Below are 18,444 nucleotides of genomic sequence, written 5' to 3'. Positions count from 1 at the left end.
GCCGTAACAGAAAAGTGGGAAATAAGTATTCGACTACCTCAACATGCCTCAGTCTACACAGCCGAAGTGTACGCAATATGGAGGGTAGTTCAAAAGATTATTGCTGACAAACTTGAAAACACTATCATATACACAGATTCATTAAGCGTACTCAACGCTCTACACATGAAATCCCAAAGTGAGCCCTTGTTAGGAGATATTTTGAACGCATTATGGTCATGCAAATATGGCAGATCAATGAGGTTTTGCTCGTGCCAAGCCATGTTGGGATATTGGGTAACGAAGCAGCGGATAGATGCGCATCAATGGCAGCGTACAAAAACATTCAAAATACAGCACTTCCATATAAAGGCAGTGTCAACGCGATTCGGAAGGCCTTGACGTCAAAATGGCAACACGATTGGGACAACTGTTTAAGCAACAAGCTACATATAATTAAACCTGTAATTGGCGAGTGGAAATCATGCAGTCACCAGCTACGGTTCTACGAGGTGATCTTGTGCCGACTTCGATTTGGGCACACACATCTGACGCACAATTTTCTTCTCCGAAAAGAAAACCCGCCTACTTGCGAAAAATGCCTTGAAACTCTCACAGTCATACACATCCTAATAACATGTCCACACATCGACACACTGAGACGGAGGTTTTTACACAGCCTGTATAATTTGCATGCTCCATTACACCCTGCCCTATTACTAGCAGACGACCCCCTAGTGCCATTTGCTAACCTGTTCGACGTTTTAGAAAAAAAAACTGGTTATTTACACCAACTGTAATGTAATCCAGGTTTACCTGCTCTAACGTTCCGTTTTATTTTGTCTCGTGACTGGCGCAGCATGGCCTTAGTTGCCTTTGTGCCATTAAACCCAAACTAACTAACTCTCGAGGCACGCTTTGTGGGTGGGAACATGGTTATTTGAAGCCAAACTACAAGTGAGTCGGTTCTTGGAATGCTATTTCCTGGCGCTCGTCAGTAGAAGGAGGCTGATCGGGGTGGTTTGGCACCTGTTGATCAGCAGTCGTAGAAATCGGGCGTGGCGGACCGTACACCTGGAGCTCTGTGGCCGGCCGAGTAGCGTAGACGTTGCTGACTCAGGAACAGGACAGGGCTCGGTTAGCGTCAGTTGCTCAGAAATATGGACGACCGAAGTTGGCACCGTTTTCACAGTATCTAGACAACCAAGATGAGTCAAACCTTGCTGCTTGCCAGGAAACCGTGGTGATGGAGTTGGCAAGTCCTCCACAGAAGCACAGTCGGTACTATTAGAAGTTTGACATGGACTCTGAGTAGAGCGATCATACTGCTCCGCGTAAGCTGCATTCAGTAGGTACTTTGTCATCTTTGGTAGCTTCTTTTCATGCTCTTCTCTTTCTAACTTCGCCTTTCGTTTAGACGCACCACTTTGATGCTTCCGAACGAGCATTTTCGCATGAATGGATGCTAATTGTTCACCGGGCACTTCGTTAGTCCGACGCGACCGCAGCTCTCCAATGGTGGCCGTCCCGATGACTGGCGCACGCTGCCTGGATGATCCGTAGCTGGCCGAGCGTGGTGCGTCCCCCGGGAGCTCCTCAGCGGGTGGGCTTATGCAAGCTTAACCGGCGGCTCGGGGCTGAATCGCAGCCCGCGATCAACTTTCTTTTTATAGACGCGTGTCGCGTCTGTCTATTACTATCGCCAAAGCAGGCGTTCACATACGCATAGAGTTCCTTGTAGAAATTCCCTCCTTCTCCGTACAAAATCACTCCTTTTCCCGTTCCGCTCTCGTCTTCCTATTGGCTACGAGCAATCGTCTGTTCTGGGAGGTTCTCGATTTTTCTTTCGCCCCGTCGACGACGAGCGCGAGAACGAAGGGGAGAGGGCGACTCCTAGCGCGGGCGAAGTTACGCGCCCTCCGTCGCCTCTAAGTCATCTTTTTCTACATTTCTCTGGAAAGTTCGGCGGCCAGTCTGACCTACTTTTTCCGTCGAGCGCACGCGAGGGTGCGATGCCACTAGACAGGAATGGGCCCTGGAGACAGGCCTTTGTGTCCAGCTCTCCAAATTCCCCCTTCACTCTTCCACAACCCTAGCCCGAACAGTGAACATTCCATGCCCCACGGCACGAGGACAAAAGCACGTGTGACGTCTTCTTTCCTTTCCTGCCTAGACTCTGCCATCACACTCATCATAATCTGCTATCGGACTCATCTTCCCCCGCCCAAATTACCATCACGGTGAAGAAATGTGAAATGGGAGGTACTGTTGGGTACAGCAGCACATCCTTTCTCCGAGAAGGACAGCGGCGGAACTATTTGAGAGGTGGAGGGCGGCGGGATGGTGACGAGGGGCAAGGGAGATTTAGGTCCTCATCCCACTTTACATGTTCTACATGTTTCCCACTTGCCCCTCCTCTCCAGACAGCACTGGACAGGCGGACTGACAGGAAACCTCGAAAACTCTTCCAAGCAAACGCACCTCGCTTCGTAAGAAAGAGCGTCACGCCGGGGTGGCGGGGGATTCCTGTTTTTGTAGCTCGACAAGCTTTCCCCAAATGATCAGGCTAAACGCAAGCTGTTACATTAGGTGGGGGGTTCCGTCTGTTCGTTCTGGTTTTCTCGCTTCGTACATGTCGCTCGAAGTTCCGTTGCTCATGGTTCCATATACTAAGCAGGTTAGAATAAATGGGCCCCCTACCCCTAATGTCCAAGGTTAGGCCCTGGGCTGCAGCCCCCTTAGCTCACCCCCCCCCCCCCCCCCCTTAATTCAGCGCTGGTCACACTGCCGAGGTGCTTTCCGTCACAAAGCCAGGTGCGGCGAGCGTGCCCAAAAACTGCCGAAATAAGTTATAATAAGGCTTGGGCTCATAGTAAGCGTTGCAAACATCTCCCAGTACGAGTAGTTAACTCAAATTAACTAGGTCTGGACGGCGGAGCTGTTTTACGATAACTGCGTCACTATATAGGTTCAGTTTCGTGCAGTAAGCCTAAATGTGCTTGAAGTGCGTCGCAGACTGTCAAGCAAAATTCCTCACCTTGCTGTAGTCCAGTAGTGCGGCGGTGCCGTGTCGAAATGCAGACGGAACACAAGAGAACGCCAGGAGACCAAAAGACGGGCTACCTCCAAAACAGACGGGTCGCCGAGCACGCGAGCTTCACATCCGCAGCCGGCCTCGCTCGCTCCTGTGGCACGTCTGGCGCATGACGTATGCACGCGCGTCTGGCGTGCCGCTAGCTTGTTGCTACGCAACACAAGAAAAATAAGTCGCAAAGTATAAGTCCATTTACACGCAGAAGGTTTTCGGTTGTAGTGGGAAAGAATAAAAAAATAAGGCGTCTGTAAGTTTATTTCACATTCTTTTTTTCTGATGCTCGCGTCAGCGGATGGAGTTGACTCTAGGCGCGACGTGTTTCCTGTTGCCAGTTTTTGCCGAGTGTCCCCTCGTGTTGAATTTCTTTCTCTATGGGGAAGCTGTCAGCAGCCGGCACTGTTTGTGGGCATCGCCGATCGCTTTCAAGGTGCGGTGCGCGTGGCGGTGCCATACGAAGCCGCCGCCCGAGTACATTTGCTCAATGGTTCGATGCGTATCGATACGGCGCTAAAGAGCGGTAACGGCTCACAATGATCGGAACGTCGTCAGCTGGCTCCACCGCCGCACCCGTTCGTTTAACCACAGCGTTGTCGTTTGTGCTGGCCTAATCAAGCTTTGTAACATTGATAATGAGATGAGCAAGTGGCACAATGCTTACGCATACTTATGGTGTCTTCCCATCCTGGCCGGCAGCGGAATCGGTCTACGTGGACAGCTAAGGAAACAGCCGAGGAGGCTTCGAGGCCATGTAATGGAACGCCTTTCTAGCCGTCTGAACGATGGACGGAAGACGCTTTTTCGACGTGACGCTACCTCGAAGCGACAAGGAAAAGTTGAGAAAAGCACGCAATATTTCTGTATTTTAAGTCTTTGCGCCTGCAAACCTATGAAAAAATCGATGTAGTTTACATTAAGGGCGTTGGATTGCGTGTCTACATTTTATTTTGCGGAGACAACCTTCCTGTCGGCTTTCCAAGCGTCTTGCTCCGCCGCCATCTTCTTTGGGCAAGAAAGTAGCCTGCATCGCTTTTGACTTCGATGCTGTCTTCGCGAAGCTGTCTACTTTGACGTCTTCGTGATAATTGGAACGAGACTTAAGATGGCTTTTGCCCGCTTAGCCGTCTACTTAGCCGTCTACGGCGAGTATTGGAACAGAGCTATTGAGGCTGTTAGGCACCCTACTTTCAAGGCATCTCTGAACATCCTGAAAAGGACACTTATTAAATAAAAGTAACAAAACAACAAAGATAGAAAGTACAAAGTAACATAGTCCAAAGTTCAACTATGTAAAGTCGAAAAGTTCGTTAGCGCTGATAGAACGGCTTAAGTCGCACAACGTGGACTATTTCAGGTCGCCCTTGTGTTAGCGAAATACCGTCTGGTACGACCTCATAGTCGAGTGCGCCAATGCTTCAGATGATCTCGTAGGGTGCGAAATAGCGGCGTAAAAGCTTCTCCCTAAGTCCTCGTCGGCATATGGGGGTCCAAACCCAAACACGGTCGCCGGGCTGGTACTCGACGTAGCGTCGTCGAAGGTTCGTCGTAGCGTCGTCGTAGCGTCGTCGTAGCGTCGTCGAAGTGTCGGCTGTCGGTCCTCTGCTGGTTCTTGATCCGTAGGCGGCTGAGCTGTCGGGCTTCTTAGGCGCACTGCAGATAGGTGGGGGCGTCAAGATTCTCTTCGTCAGTGACGTGCGGCAGCATGGCGTCAAGAGTCGTCCTCGGGTTCCTGCCGTAAAGCAGCTTGAACGGCGTGATCTGTGTTGTTTCTTGCACCGCCGTGTTGTAAGCGAAGGTTACGCACGGCAGGAGGGCATCCCAGGTTTTGTGTTCGACGTCGACGTACATAGCTAGCCTGTCGGCGAGGGTTTTATTCAGGCGTTCCGTAAGACCATTCGTCTGCGGGTCGTAGGCAGTTGTCCTCCTGTGGCTTGTCTGGCTGTATTGCAGAATGGCTTGGGTGCACATCTCTGTAAGGGCCACTCCTCTGTCGGTGATGAGGACTTCTGGGGCGCCATGTCGTTGCAGGATGTTCTCGACGAAGAATTTCGGCACTTCGGCTGCGCTACCTTTCGGCAGAGCTTTCGTTTCAGCGAAGCGGGTGAAGTAGTCCGTCGCCACGACTATCCACTTATTTCTGGTTGTTGACGTCGGAAACGGTCCCAGCAAGTGCATTCCGATCTGCTGAAACGGTCGGTAAAGAAGGCTCGATCGGCTGTAGTAATCCCGCTGGTCTTGTCGGTGGTGTCTTGCGTCGCTGACAGTCTCGGCATGGCTTGACGTAACGGGCGGGCAACGTCGGCGGTTAGGCGTGGCCAGTAATACTTTTCCTGTATTCTCGACAGCGTCCTGGAGAATCCGGGGTGCCCTGCGGTCGGATAGTCATGCAGGGCGTGCAATACTTCTGCACGCAGCGCTGAGGGAACAACAAGAAAGTAGCTCGTGTGGACTGGTGAGAAGTTCTTCAGTATTAAGAGGAAGCTTTAGCTCGGGTGGTCCTATCTAAATACACGTAAAAAGGAGAATTCGTTTTTCTCGGCAACCACCGCACCAAATCTGACGAGGTTTGTTGCATTTAAAAGAAAAACTTAGTCTAGTGAATGTTGGTTTTAGATTTTTTATTTAAGTCGTCAATCTTTTATAAAACGAAACTATCAAGTTTACAGCTCTGTAACTCGGCAACGAAAATTGATAATACATTTCCGTGAATTGCATCTAATAGTACATCTAAAGCTTACAATATTGATATGTTACACATCAATCTCAAAACATTTAGTAATATGGAAATATAGCTTTTGCAGAACCCTTGTAAACAACGTAACAAATTCACGTAAGATATAAATGACGTATCGAATTATCGAATTTGTCCGCTTTCAGTGATATAATGGATCCCGTTTACAGAGCCGAGATATGTATTTTTTTATGCAGAGCTATAAATGTGTAACCTTCATGCTTCTATAGTTTTCAAACTTCCGAATTTTCGAAAATCTCTTCTACAAAACTCTGGACCTAAATAGAAATTCCGCGACCAACAGTAACTAGAACTTAACTTTCTCTCTCAAATGCAACAAATTTCATTAAAATCGGTCCATGGAATATCTCAGAAAAACGTTGTTGCGTTTTTACATGTATTTGAATAGGCCGCGTTGGAGTTGGGCCCGAGCTAAAGTTTCCTCTTAAAGATAGCAAATTAGTGTACATGTAGCTATACGAAGAAAGGATAGTTTTATCGACCGTATAAACTTGTAATCATAGCCATACTAAATAAATTAACAGGCGTGGTGTCACGCGCGCACAAGCAAACACGAACACATCTCACTCGATGATCGCGGATACTTGCTTTAGAACGCTGGAGCGAGGAAGTGCGGCAGCAGCAGCGAGCGAATTGACTTTCGTGCCGCGTCTCGCGTCAACGCGAACTAAGCCACGAAAACGGAGCGTGCGGCCGGACTCTGTCCCCGTCGCAGATGACTTACAAGATACAGCGGTCTGTATATATAGCTGGATGCCCAGCCTAACGCGGGCTGGCGCGCGAGGCCGCCCAGTGTAAAAAGCACCCCCCTGCCCACCCTCCCCTCGGATCCTTCCGCGCGACGGAACACGGCGTGCTTCCTCCCTGCTTCCCTCGCTTGCGCGCCCAAACGCCGCCTCACCCTCGCTGGCTTTCATTCGCACACGCAGCCCGCGGTGACACGCAGCCCGCGGTGTCTTGGTGACATTAAGTTGGCATAGCAGAGTACCACAGAATAAATGCAAAGTTACTATTTTGGTCATTGCATGTTTGTCAGTATTCCACATAACTTGGCGAGTAGACAGAAAAAATGCTAGTATTTATTTATTTATTGACTTATTTATTTATTACATACTGCCAGCCTGGATGTCAGGCTTTCGGCAGGAGTGGGGTGCATAAGAATACAATATATAGGAATACAATGTACATTTGGTCGAGCAAGTACGGCATTAGAAGAACCCACATAAGGCTGTTAGATATGGAGCTGGTTCCTGCGATTACTTCGAGTTCCCCAGACCACATCGGATTGCAGCACAGCTAATTGAGGAATGCAAAAGCAGGAAAGCGCATTCCAGAGAAGCGGCCGAGCAAACAAGTTTGAGGCAACAAGTTTACGTGCCAACAAGTTTGTGCGCCGCCGGGGTTAGCAGGTGGGCATCCGACAATGAAGCAGGTGCACGAGCGCCCCCCCGCTCCTTCTCCAGCCTACAAGTGGATTGCCAGTCTGCGTGGCAAGACCGCAGAGAGCCCCGACAGGTGTTCCACGCGACACGGGCGCCTACCATTGGCTGCAAGTGGCGTCATCGGAGTGGACTCTCCCATTGGTCAAACATGACGTGACTTGCAGTGCTCGAAGGGCTTATAAGAAGCCTTCCAGAGAGACCTGAGCATGCTGGGACATGCCCTGATTCCCTGTTTCACCTCTCTCGAACTTCTTGCCGCGGGCCGCAGCGTCCGAGTTGCTGCCGGCCCGTAATGTCTGTACGACTGGTACTTGACGCTCACCTCCCTGTATAGAATGTAAAATAAATCCTCCCAAGTTTTGTGTATTTCATCCCGACGTCCCGTCCTCCAACCCCTACATCTGGTTGGCAGCGGTAGGATCGCCTCCGAGTGCATCAGCTGGTGGCAGCGCTACGAATCAACCTTCGTCGAGAGAGATCCTAAGGAACCGGGAAGAGCGAAGAAGAGTGAGCCTTCGTCGAAAGAGGTCCGAAGAAACTGGGAGTAGCGAAGAAGGAGCGAGCCTTCGACCCAGGGTGTCCGGAGGAACCGGCAACAGCGGACGAACGAACCGGATGGCAGGGTGCTGCAACCGTAAGTGAGCGCGTGGTTTTTTTCCTTATGATTCGCCAGACTCAAAGGTTGTGTGTTCAATTTTGATAGCTCTGGGAATTGGGAGTTTGTTGCATTGTGTGTTTGCACAAATTAATTAAGGAAAACAGTTTTAACCACCTGTCGGGGCAGCTGCCATGGATCTTAGAAGGTTGACGAGGTTAGACTTGTTGTTGGTGTGCGACGATTTGGGAGTTGAGGCGGACGAACGGATGGAAACGCCAGCTATCATAAAGGCGATTAATGATAGTGGCAATGATGATAAAAGCATTGAGCTTGCTTGGGAAGTGATACAGGAGCCACGGGAGCGAGAGCGTCGTGTACGTTTGCGAGAGCGTCGTGAGCTTAGGAGTAAGCGTCAGCGTGAAGAACGCGAGAATGAACGGAAGCAGGAGCTTCAAGAACTTACTCTTAGGTGTGAACGTCGCGGACGTGAGAATGAACGCGAACTTGAGCGTGAGCAAAAGTATGAGAGAGAAAAGGCAGCACTGATCAAAGAGATACAATATTGTGATCAGTTATTGGCACAGAGACAACGGCTGTCTGAGAATTCTGCAGGAAGTACAGAGCAAGTGTCTAGCGGATTTTCGCCAGAAGCCGACGAAAAGAGTAGTGCCTGTGAGATTGACTGCCGATTAATAAGTGAAGGGAAAAGGCTAGCTGCTAACGATGCCTTAGTGGCAACAGAGGCCGTTAAAGGCCGTAGTGAGAGCGACGAGGTGCTGTGCCAACAGATGACTGTGGAGACAGCTAGGCCAGCTGCGAACAAATTGGCACAGTTACCGAGCGTGTGCGTCGCTGGTAAGGTTAGCGAGGTTGCTAGCGAAGAAAAGGGTACTGCTGACCCAACAGAGGCGAGCACCCATGTCGAGCCAGATGTGCGTGCAGAAGTGAAGTGCGAGCTGAGCGGTGCAGTTGAGGGTAATTCTCAGGATGGCGAGTTCCGTAGTCCACGAGAGAACAACTGCATTGTTCAGGGATCGGTGCGGCTCTCCGCCAGTCTAGGTAGCCTAGAGAGGGATGATTCAGTTATTAATCATTCGGACTGTGCGCGTGAGACAGCGATCGATACCGACGGGCTGTGTGCCGATTCACAGCGTGAGCTGGGCAATGTAGCAGAGGACAGTTCGCAAGAGTGCGAGTTGTCTTACTCGAGTAAAGCCTGCTGCATTGTGCCAGAGTTGGTTGAGCTGTCCGCCAGTCGAGGCAGAGAGAATGTTGATTTAAAGGAAAATCACTCAGACTGTGCGGGTAAGAGGCCGATCCGGGCCGACGAAACGTGTACCGGCCAGCACGAAGCACGAGGCGTCATGAAAGTGATTGCGAAGAGAAAGCGCCGTAAAAAGAAGCGCGTTAAAGACCGAAAGTCGGTAATTAATGTAGCGCCGCCAAAGATGGCGAGAAACCCAAATGGGCAGGGCGCGAGGAAAAAGATGCGGTCGTCTCGGACGATGTTGACGCATCGAAAACGTTCAAGCCACCGGTCAAAGGGGGACCGCGAAGAATGTTCTGCACGGACGCGGACAAAGGGCACGAGGCAGTTAAGCTCCTCGTCGTTCCGTAGTTCTTCTCATAGCTCAGCGTGCAGTTCGAAGAAACGCAAGGTGGCAGGACGAGACCAGGTGGGGATTGGCGACGCGGTCAATCGAGTTCGTGTTGAAAGCGGGGCGCGGGGACGCAAATTGGCAGTAGACCGTAACGTCTTGGGGGAGCTGATAGTTAGTCAGCCCTTTTGTTGTCTCTCGGCAGCCAGAGTAGCTTTCAAGCCGCGACGACCGCGAGGACGGCTCAGAGTATGAGTCAGACATAAGCGTTTGGAAAGGGAGGCGAAGAGCCCTTCCGTAGAAATGGAGCGTCTTGCTTTTTTATTTTGAGCATCGGAAAGTTTTTCGCGATTTGAGATTATGATTTCTTTCAATATGTAAAGGTATGAGCTTTGTTTATGTTTTGGTTTGAGAAAGCTCCGAGATTTGAAAGATGCGTTTTAAGTAAACATGTAGTCTCGCGAGATGCTCATTAATAAGTAAATAGGCTTTCTTTTTGTGTGTGTGAGTAACCTGAGGGTCAAGGTTATTGTTGAGAGGCCTATCGTAACGCGCGTGTGTGTTATTTAACCTTCTTTCTTTTTAAGTGTTGAATTTTTTAAGGTTAAGCGCGTAGATTTTCAGTGAGTGCATGATTTGCACGAAGAAGCGTTCTTAGTTCCATTAGCGCATGTCCTGTGTGGACGGAAGGAAGCAGATTTATGACTGGGTTGCTCGTGTGTGTTAAGGCAGCCGTACTCTGACTTCTATTATAAGTACGCGTGGAACGAGTTATTAAAAGACGCATTAGTTTAAGAGTTCTGCGGAGTGTGTAAGTCCCGCAAGTTTAATTGTTCGTTTATGTCACGTGTCCTGTAGGACTTTCAGGAAAGAAACGTGAGTAAGCGTGAATGAAAAGTTTGCCTACAATGCAAGTACGCGTTTTGTTTAGTGACCACAAGGCTAGTGCGCTTGTGATTACGTACTTGTGAGGTTGACCAGATTGTTCAGTGGCACCATTACGTGCGATAAGTACGCCACTGCGATAGATTGGAAACATGCTGTTCGTGTAGTTAGGCCACTTATGTTATGTTCGGCTGTTTTCATTTGTTGTTTGCATCCTCAACGACCCTTTTGTTTTGCAACAACAATAGTGCTCTGGTCTTGTCGGCAATCGAGGAGAAATGGATAGCTGTTTGGAAGGGTGGTTGGAACTGTTTTGTCGAAATTGGGGAAATAAAAGATCAGGGTTGATTTTGACTCAGTAATAGTCTGGCGAGTCAGGGGTGAAGAGCCTGCGCTTACGCGTGGTGCAGCGCTGTGCTGTTTTGTTTGTTTGACGTTTGTTCTCCAGGGCCCAGGATCCCGAGGGTTGTCAAACGAGGCTCGACCCCAGTACCCTGCAGCTCCTTTCAGCGTTCCTCATGGCCAGCGAATTGAGTTCACCGGCCATTCAGAACAACCGGGGCGAGGACGAGCTGTTAGATATGGAGCTGGTTCCTGCGATTACTTCGAGTTCCCCAGACCACATCGGATTGCAGCACAGCTAATTGAGGAATGCAAAAGCAGGAAAGCGCATTCCAGAGAAGCGGCCGAGCAAACAAGTTTGAGGCAACAAGTTTACGTGCCAACAAGTTTGTGCGCCGCCGGGGTTAGCAGGTGGGCATCCGACAATGAAGCAGGTGCACGAGCGCCCCCCCGCTCCTTCTCCAGCCTACAAGTGGATTGCCAGTCTGCGTGGCAAGACCGCAGAGAGCCCCGACAGGTGTTCCACGCGACACGGGCGCCTACCATTGGCTGCAAGTGGCGTCATCGGAGTGGACTCTCCCATTGGTCAAACATGACGTGACTTGCAGTGCTCGAAGGGCTTATAAGAAGCCTTCCAGAGAGACCTGAGCATGCTGGGACATGCCCTGATTCCCTGTTTCACCTCTCTCGAACTTCTTGCCGCGGGCCGCAGCGTCCGAGTTGCTGCCGGCCCGCAATGTCTGTACGACTGGTACTTGACGCTCACCTCCCTGTATAGAATGTAAAATAAATCCTCCCAAGTTTTGTGTATTTCATCCCGACGTCCCGTCCTCCAACCCCTACAAGGCATACAAAGCGAAATACAAACAATATGCCACGACAATGTGAAGCATCGTTAGCTATTGTGGAATGCACTCGAGAAAGAAGACACCGTCGAACACTCAACCACATCGGCAGGAAGGTTATTCAATGTGCGAATTGTGCTCGGGAAAAATGAAGCTTTGAACACATTTGTTCTGCACAAGAACTCGCTCACCTTCTATGAATGGAAAGAACGGGTTTGGCGCTGGGTAATTGAATGAAAATACGCATATTTGTTTATTCCGAGTTGGTTATGGTAAATTAAGTAGAACATCTTAGTCTTTCCTGGTGTCGTCTTACTTGTAGGGTCTCTAAATTGGCTGTTTGCTAAAGAGCTGATGGGGATTTTTTCCAACTATAACAATTATAAATGAACCAGACGCATTTGCGTTGTACATTCTCAAGTTTCGTAAAATTACACTATGTGTGTGAATCCCAAACAATTGCTGCATATTCTAGAATTCATCCGATGAAAGTTTTGTACGCGAGCAATCTAATTTTTGTAGAGGGTTTACGAAGGGTTCTTAAATATCCGAGTTGTTTCATTGCCTTATTTACAGTGTGCTTTATGTGGTCATTCCATTTCAGATCTGATGTAATTATGACTCCTAAGTATTTGTATTTTGTAACCTGAGATAACGTGTTGTTATCGATGGTGTAGCGGAACTTCAAAGGATTAACTTTGCGTGTCAAAGTCATAGCTACTGTTTTTATAATTAATGCACATTTTCCAAGTTGAGCACCAGGCGTGAATATCGTGCACGTAGATACATATTTAATAATTCCTGATCGTCGTGGCACAAAATCTCATGGTAAAGTATACAATCATCGGCAAATAGACGTAGTTTAATTGATATATTGGCTGCAATATCATATGTCAATATCAAACCAAAAAAAAATAATGGTCCCAGGACGGAGCCCTGAGGAACACCGGACTCTACAGGGGCAGGATCCGTACTGAATCCATCAATATATACTGTTTGATGCCTGAATGATAAGTATGCCGCTAGCCACGCGAGCAATGTGTCATTTTTCAGAATAGGTTTAGGTTTCAAAAGCAGTCTTTGGTGGCACACTCTATCAAAAGCTTTCTCGAAAACCAGAAATATTATTTCTATTTGATTACACCTATCTAAGGTTGCTGCGCGGTCATGGGCAATTTCTAATAACTGAGTTACCGTGGAATGTTTGCGACGGAAACCATGCTGTCAGCTATCAATAATGCAGTTTTCCTCAGCAAAAGTGGAAATATGTGGGAAGATAATGTGCTCGAATATACATAGTAAGGAAACAGGCTTGTAGGAAAAGACAAGAGACCGGCCGTCGGTTTTCGGTATCGGTGCGATTTGAGCATGTTTCCAATAGTTCGGAAGTTCAGCATGGGATAATTATTTATCTAATATCAAGCATAAGTACTTTGCGCAATCATTCAGCTTAACGGAAGAGAAAAGAAGCAGGGGTGCCGACATACCCGGCGACTTTCTGATATCTAGATTGAGCAGAAGTGTCAGTACACCCTCTTAACTAATAGATAGATTATTTATTGCAGGGATTTCGTCAAAAGCATTGAATTGTGGAATAACATCGTCATCCCTGTTGAGCACGGAACAGAAGTAAAGGCTTATTGCATCCGCTACGTCCTTTCGATCTGTTACGGCAGTGCCATTTATCATAAGGTTCGAAACTGATTGCTTCTTTGGCGACAGTTGACGCCAAAATTTTGCCGGTGACGCAACAAGGAACTCTTTTAAACGTGCACTTTGATAATTGCCTTTACTTTTTTTTATAGCATTCTTGAGAAGTAGTCGCAGTTCAAATAACTGGTATGCGCCCTCAGGGGAAGGGTGTTGTCGAGACCGCTTCCTTGCTTTTTTAACTTTACGGCCTGCACTAGCTATTTCTTTAGTCATCCAAGGCTTGCAAGTACGTGTTACAACATTTTTGTGTGGAATGAAGCATTTTGTGCAGTGCATGACTAAATCTGTGAAGGGCAGCCATAACGTATCAAAAATAACGTATGAAAAGAATAAAAGGAAAAAAGCGTTCAGTGGCTGTCCGATACGCATCGCCGGCCAATATATTGCAGAAGCTCCATTATTAGGGCTGCCCCATGAAGTCATTGTAAAACGGCGACCGATGTTTTGATACCGAACTGTGTCTTCCGTTTTTTGAATTTTCGTAACTGATCTGCGCAAGTGGCGTCGTGAACATCATTGCCGCGAACGTTACTTTCTCTCGTATTCTGCGATCCTTTGTGACCACCATTCGGCCGCTACGGTGTAGACGAAAGCCGAAACTTTGCATCCTCGGTTTGTGTTTTGCGGCCGAAAAAGCCTGCAAAGTCTGATTTTGTATGATGTGGTTCTTGCAGAATACAGAGTACCAGGAGTGCAAATCTGAGTGATGACTACGGTTGTCAAGAGGTTTCCCGAAAGCAAGCAGCTCGTTTGCCAGTGTGCCGCTTTACAACTCAACTGGACGTGGTGCGAAATATTCTTTAACATTACACGCATGCTGTTCGCCGTTAGACGAGGCGAAGGTTTACCAGTACCGAGCCCTAAAATGTGTAACGCAGACCGTACCACTTATTCGTTCAGTTGAGAGCGCAGCTGTCTTTCCCGACTGTCCCGTAAGAAGCGTGCTAGTTCAGATCATATTTAGCTGGTCCGTATATTACGCAAACGTGTAAGAATTGTAAAAAAAAACATTCGTGGTGTATTGTATAGCACAAATGATTTTCGTTTTCCTGCGGCCAAGTAACAATGCGCCACCAAACACACCCCCAATCCAAAGACGCCGACGTTGAAACGGAGTGCTTTAACTTTGTCTTTAGGGCTAGATGCTAGCCAACACATGGCTATGTGGTTCCCACCACTGAACACGTAAATCCCGCAAAATTTAGTCACTTCATTCGAAGTTGGTGTTTTGGCACAAGATGGCGCGATTGGCGCAGCGCTTCCATCCCCGCACGGTATAACCGGGCTTACGAGGCACGTGATTTGGTCCGATAGCGAGGTCTAGGCATTTTGTGAGAATGTTTTTGTCGCCATATGTATTCGCGTCGTACCTGACATAGCAGCCCGTATACGAAAATGTATTGTAAGTGAGCTGACACCTCCTCTCTGTTGGTTTGTGTGCAGACCAAGCGTGCGACAGTGATGCCGATTGCGCGAGCGTGGCCAACACCTTCTGCAAGGGTAAAGAGTGCATTTGCTTGCCAAAGTTCAGCCGCAGCTACCCGCCGTGCAACAAAGGTATGTTACGTGACCCTTTTTTTTCATTATTCTGCTTCTACACTGTAAGTACGACGCCGACAGAGTTACGCTCCGTGTCTGAAGTCGCAATGCCACATGCCTTAACAATTTATGTGGTGTGTTACACACACTTAGATGGCTCAGTGTTTCTGGTTTTCGACCGAAAAGGGTCAGTTAAAGCAAAGGACAGCGATCCACTCTCTAGTCTGGATCGATAATTTGACACGACGCCACTTAGCGCAAACGTGATGTCGAAAAGCGTCATGTGTGCGACGAGATCGCGGAATACGTATACAAGTGTATAATGACGCAGTCTCACTAGGACAACGCGTCAATTATGGCTGACTAAAAGAACGTAAAAACGAGGCTTCTGCCTGATGCATTACGAATACAAGCGACACTCATCACCACGGCAGCTTTCCTCAGTGTTATCTTCGCACTCTTCGTCACTTGCTACGTATGTAAACTGACTAAACTCTAAAAGAAACTCTAACTCTAAACCCTTGCTCCATTAAGAGAGAAACGATGATGGCCCCAATGTTCGTCCTTAAATGGAACAAATTCCCTCCCTCATGCATGGGAGCAGCGGCGCTTGAACTAGCCGGCGCCGCACCGACCGAGCCGCGTACGGCCGCTCCGTCTACGTTTGCTAGCTCCCCGCAGGGCCGATCGTACAGTGACGCCCTGCGCGACCGCAACAACCAGACAGCCGCAGCTGAGCCGTCACGCGGCACCCCAACCGCTGCGAACAGCGACTCCAGAGACGCGCTAATAGCCGCTCTCGCTGCTGCACGGCGGGCCCTGCTCGTCCAGTGCCCAGCCATCGACGGCAACGTTCGCCAAATGTGTGACGCGGCTCTCGCCGCGCAGGAAGCACTGCTCCGTCACGACTAGGCGCGTCACCGCGCCTCATAAGCGAAGGCCACCGACTTGCCCGCGCACGGTGTTCTAGCCGCCGCCGCTGCCCCTCTTTCACCCCTCTATCTATTCCCCTTCCCCCCTGTGCAGCGCGGTTGAGGTGTCCTCATCTGAGAGACAGTTACTGCGCAGCACTTTACCCTATGTTTTTCCTTCCCAAAACAAGAATCTCTCTCTCTCTCCCTCTCCAAAACCAACATGGCTGACTCCAGGCAAGCGAAGCGATGGATGCGACTACGCCTACGAACTGCGCTAGTTCGCAGCTGGAAAACAACGTACGCGTCATGAGCATGGTGCACGTTACGGATATTTGCAAAAAAATAAATAAAATCAATCTGGCTTCTTTGGTGCATACAAGGAACCAGGTGCAAGTACGACACGATTTTATGGCGATGCCTTCCGCTCGACTGTCACGCTTATCATCCACCGTTGACGGCCGGCCGATCATGTTAATAACGCGGCTGGAGCGTCGCTTTAACCACTGTGGAAGCGCGAAAAGGAATGGCATCGCTAGAATCTCGCGGCGTTGAACTTACGTAAACACACACACACACGCACACACGCACGCTTCTGAAGGGGTGGATAGAGAGAGAGAGAGAGAAAATAATGCAGAGAAAGGCAGGGAGGTTAACCAGAGGTAGTTCCGGTTGGCTACCCTGCGCAGGGGGAAGGGTTAAGGGGGATAAAAAGAGAAACAGAGTGGAAGGGGGAGATAGGAAGAAAGGAAGACAAGCACGAACAAAGCGCGTACACTACACAGCGGTAGGGGGCGGCATTCTTAGTGTCTGTCGTGAAGCCCCGTGGACCGCAAGAACCTTAATAGCGCGAGTAAGGCCTTCAACGTGGATGTTCTTTCGGAGCATTGGCCTAAAGCTTTCAGTTCTGAAAGTGGACGATTGTCCAACTGGTCCAGTACTCTGCACATCATTTGTCTCTCAGCACTGTACCGCGGGCAAACACAGGTAATGTGTGCTAGCGTCTTGTCGATGTTACATGTATCGCACGTGGGACTGTTGGCCATTCCTATGAGGAAAGCATATGAGTTTGTAACGGCAATGCCTAGTCAGAGACGGTAGAGCATGGTCTGTTCACGTCGTGGTAATCCAGGCGGGAGGCGCATCCGTATGTCCGGAGACAACGAACGCAACCGACAATGGTGAAAACATTCGAGTCCCACAGGGGCAAGGTACACTCACGGGACATCAGTCGCAGCTCAGCCGCACATTTGTTCGGGAAAGCGGAATGAAGACTCGTTGACCACTTTCATGTGCAGATTGGGCGGCTTCGTCGGGGTGGTCATTCCCGCTGATGTTACAATGTCCTGGAAGCCACTGAAAGATTATGTTGTGTCCCTTGTCATGGCTTTGATTATATATGTGCCGAATTTCTGAGGCCAGTTGTTCATTGGGTCCGTGGCGCATTGGGCGTCGTATGCACTGAAGGGCTGCCTTGGAGTCACTAAAGACTGTCCATTGTTGCGGTGGCTTCTGTTTAATGATGGATGGATGTTATGAGCGTCCCCTTTGGAACTGGGCTTCTGTTTAACGGTGGATGGATGTTATGAGCGTCCCCTTTGGAACGGGGTGGTGGGTTGCGCCACCAAGCTCTTGCTATTATACTGTCTAATGTATAATAATGTAACAACGCGCTTAGCGCCACCTGGGAAGGCTTCAAGTTACTAAACCGTATAGTTATTGCGCGCCCCGATAGAAAAAAAAAATTGCTGCCGTTTCATTTTGCACTTTCTGTTCGGCAAAGTAACGACAGAGCAACACACAACACTTTCACAGACGTATTATGCACAACAGAGCACTTTCGCACATACTGCGTGGAGCAGAGCAACCACAACACACGGTACATATACTCAAACACTGCTCGAGCTGCCTACATCCGTATGCTTTGGAACCTTATTATATAGCCATGATGTTTCGACCTGCATTATAGCGCTAGTGAGTGACTCTATGTTGTACGTAATTCAGCAACACATTTTGATAGAATGCTTGTTTCGGTAGTGGGAGCGGCAGCACCCAAGCGACCATGTCGCTAAGACATTGCTGGCTTGCTTAGCAGATTCTGCCGCTGATGTCCCAAAGCGCAGTATCAAGCACTGCAGGCAGCACGTGCTATGTTTTGGAATCTTCATCGCTGATTGCTTCTGATGACGTCACATGCACCGACAACTGGAGCCCTCCAATAGGAAGCACGTCTACGGGGTGCCCGGAGTGCATAAAGCCTTCCCTGCGTCCGTTTATGTTCAATGGGAGCGGCGGCACCGAAGCGACCATGTCGCTAAGACATTGCTGGCTTGCTTAGCAGATTCTGCCGCTGATGTCCCAAAGCGCAGTATCAAGCACTAGAGGCAGCACGTGCTATGTTTTGGAATCTTCATCGCTGATTGCTTCTGATGACGTCACATGCACCGACAACTGGAGCCCGCCAATAGGAAGCACGTCTACGGGATTCCCGGACTGCATAAAGCCTTCCCTGCGTCCGTTTATGTTCAATGGGAGTGGCAGCACAGAAGCGACCATGTCGCTAAGACATTGCTGGCTTGCTTAGCAGATTCTGCCGCTGATGTCCCAAAGCGCAGTATCAAGCACTGCAGGCAGCACGTGCTATGTTTTGGAATCTTCATCGCTGATTGCTTCTGATGACGTCACATGCACCGACAACTGGAGCCCTCCAATAGGAAGCACGTCTACGGGGTGCCCGGAGTGCATAAAG

At 49.2% G+C, this 18,444-nt stretch overlaps 1 protein-coding gene across 8 annotated transcripts in view; it reads left to right on the top strand.

Annotated features, from left to right (window-relative positions):
- LOC135918004 (nidogen-like) overlaps positions 1 to 18,444 on the top strand; it is a 382,953-nt gene that overhangs the window by 142,924 nt on the left and 221,585 nt on the right. For all 8 annotated transcript variants that reach the window (XR_011507287.1, XR_011507286.1, XR_011507284.1 and 5 more), the window contains exon 2: positions 14,689 to 14,802. Coding sequence is in view for 4 of the 8 variants with exons in the window: in XM_065451667.2 (XP_065307739.2) it covers positions 14,689 to 14,802 (114 nt within the window). In the remaining 4 variants the exon portion in view is untranslated. The remainder of the gene's footprint in view (positions 1 to 14,688; positions 14,803 to 18,444) is intronic.

The sequence above is a fragment of the Dermacentor albipictus genome, chromosome 7 (genome assembly GCF_038994185.2).
Source record: "Dermacentor albipictus isolate Rhodes 1998 colony chromosome 7, USDA_Dalb.pri_finalv2, whole genome shotgun sequence".
Taxonomy (NCBI): Eukaryota; Metazoa; Arthropoda; class Arachnida; order Ixodida; family Ixodidae; genus Dermacentor; species Dermacentor albipictus.
This window is presented reverse-complemented; position numbering and strand designations above follow the sequence as displayed.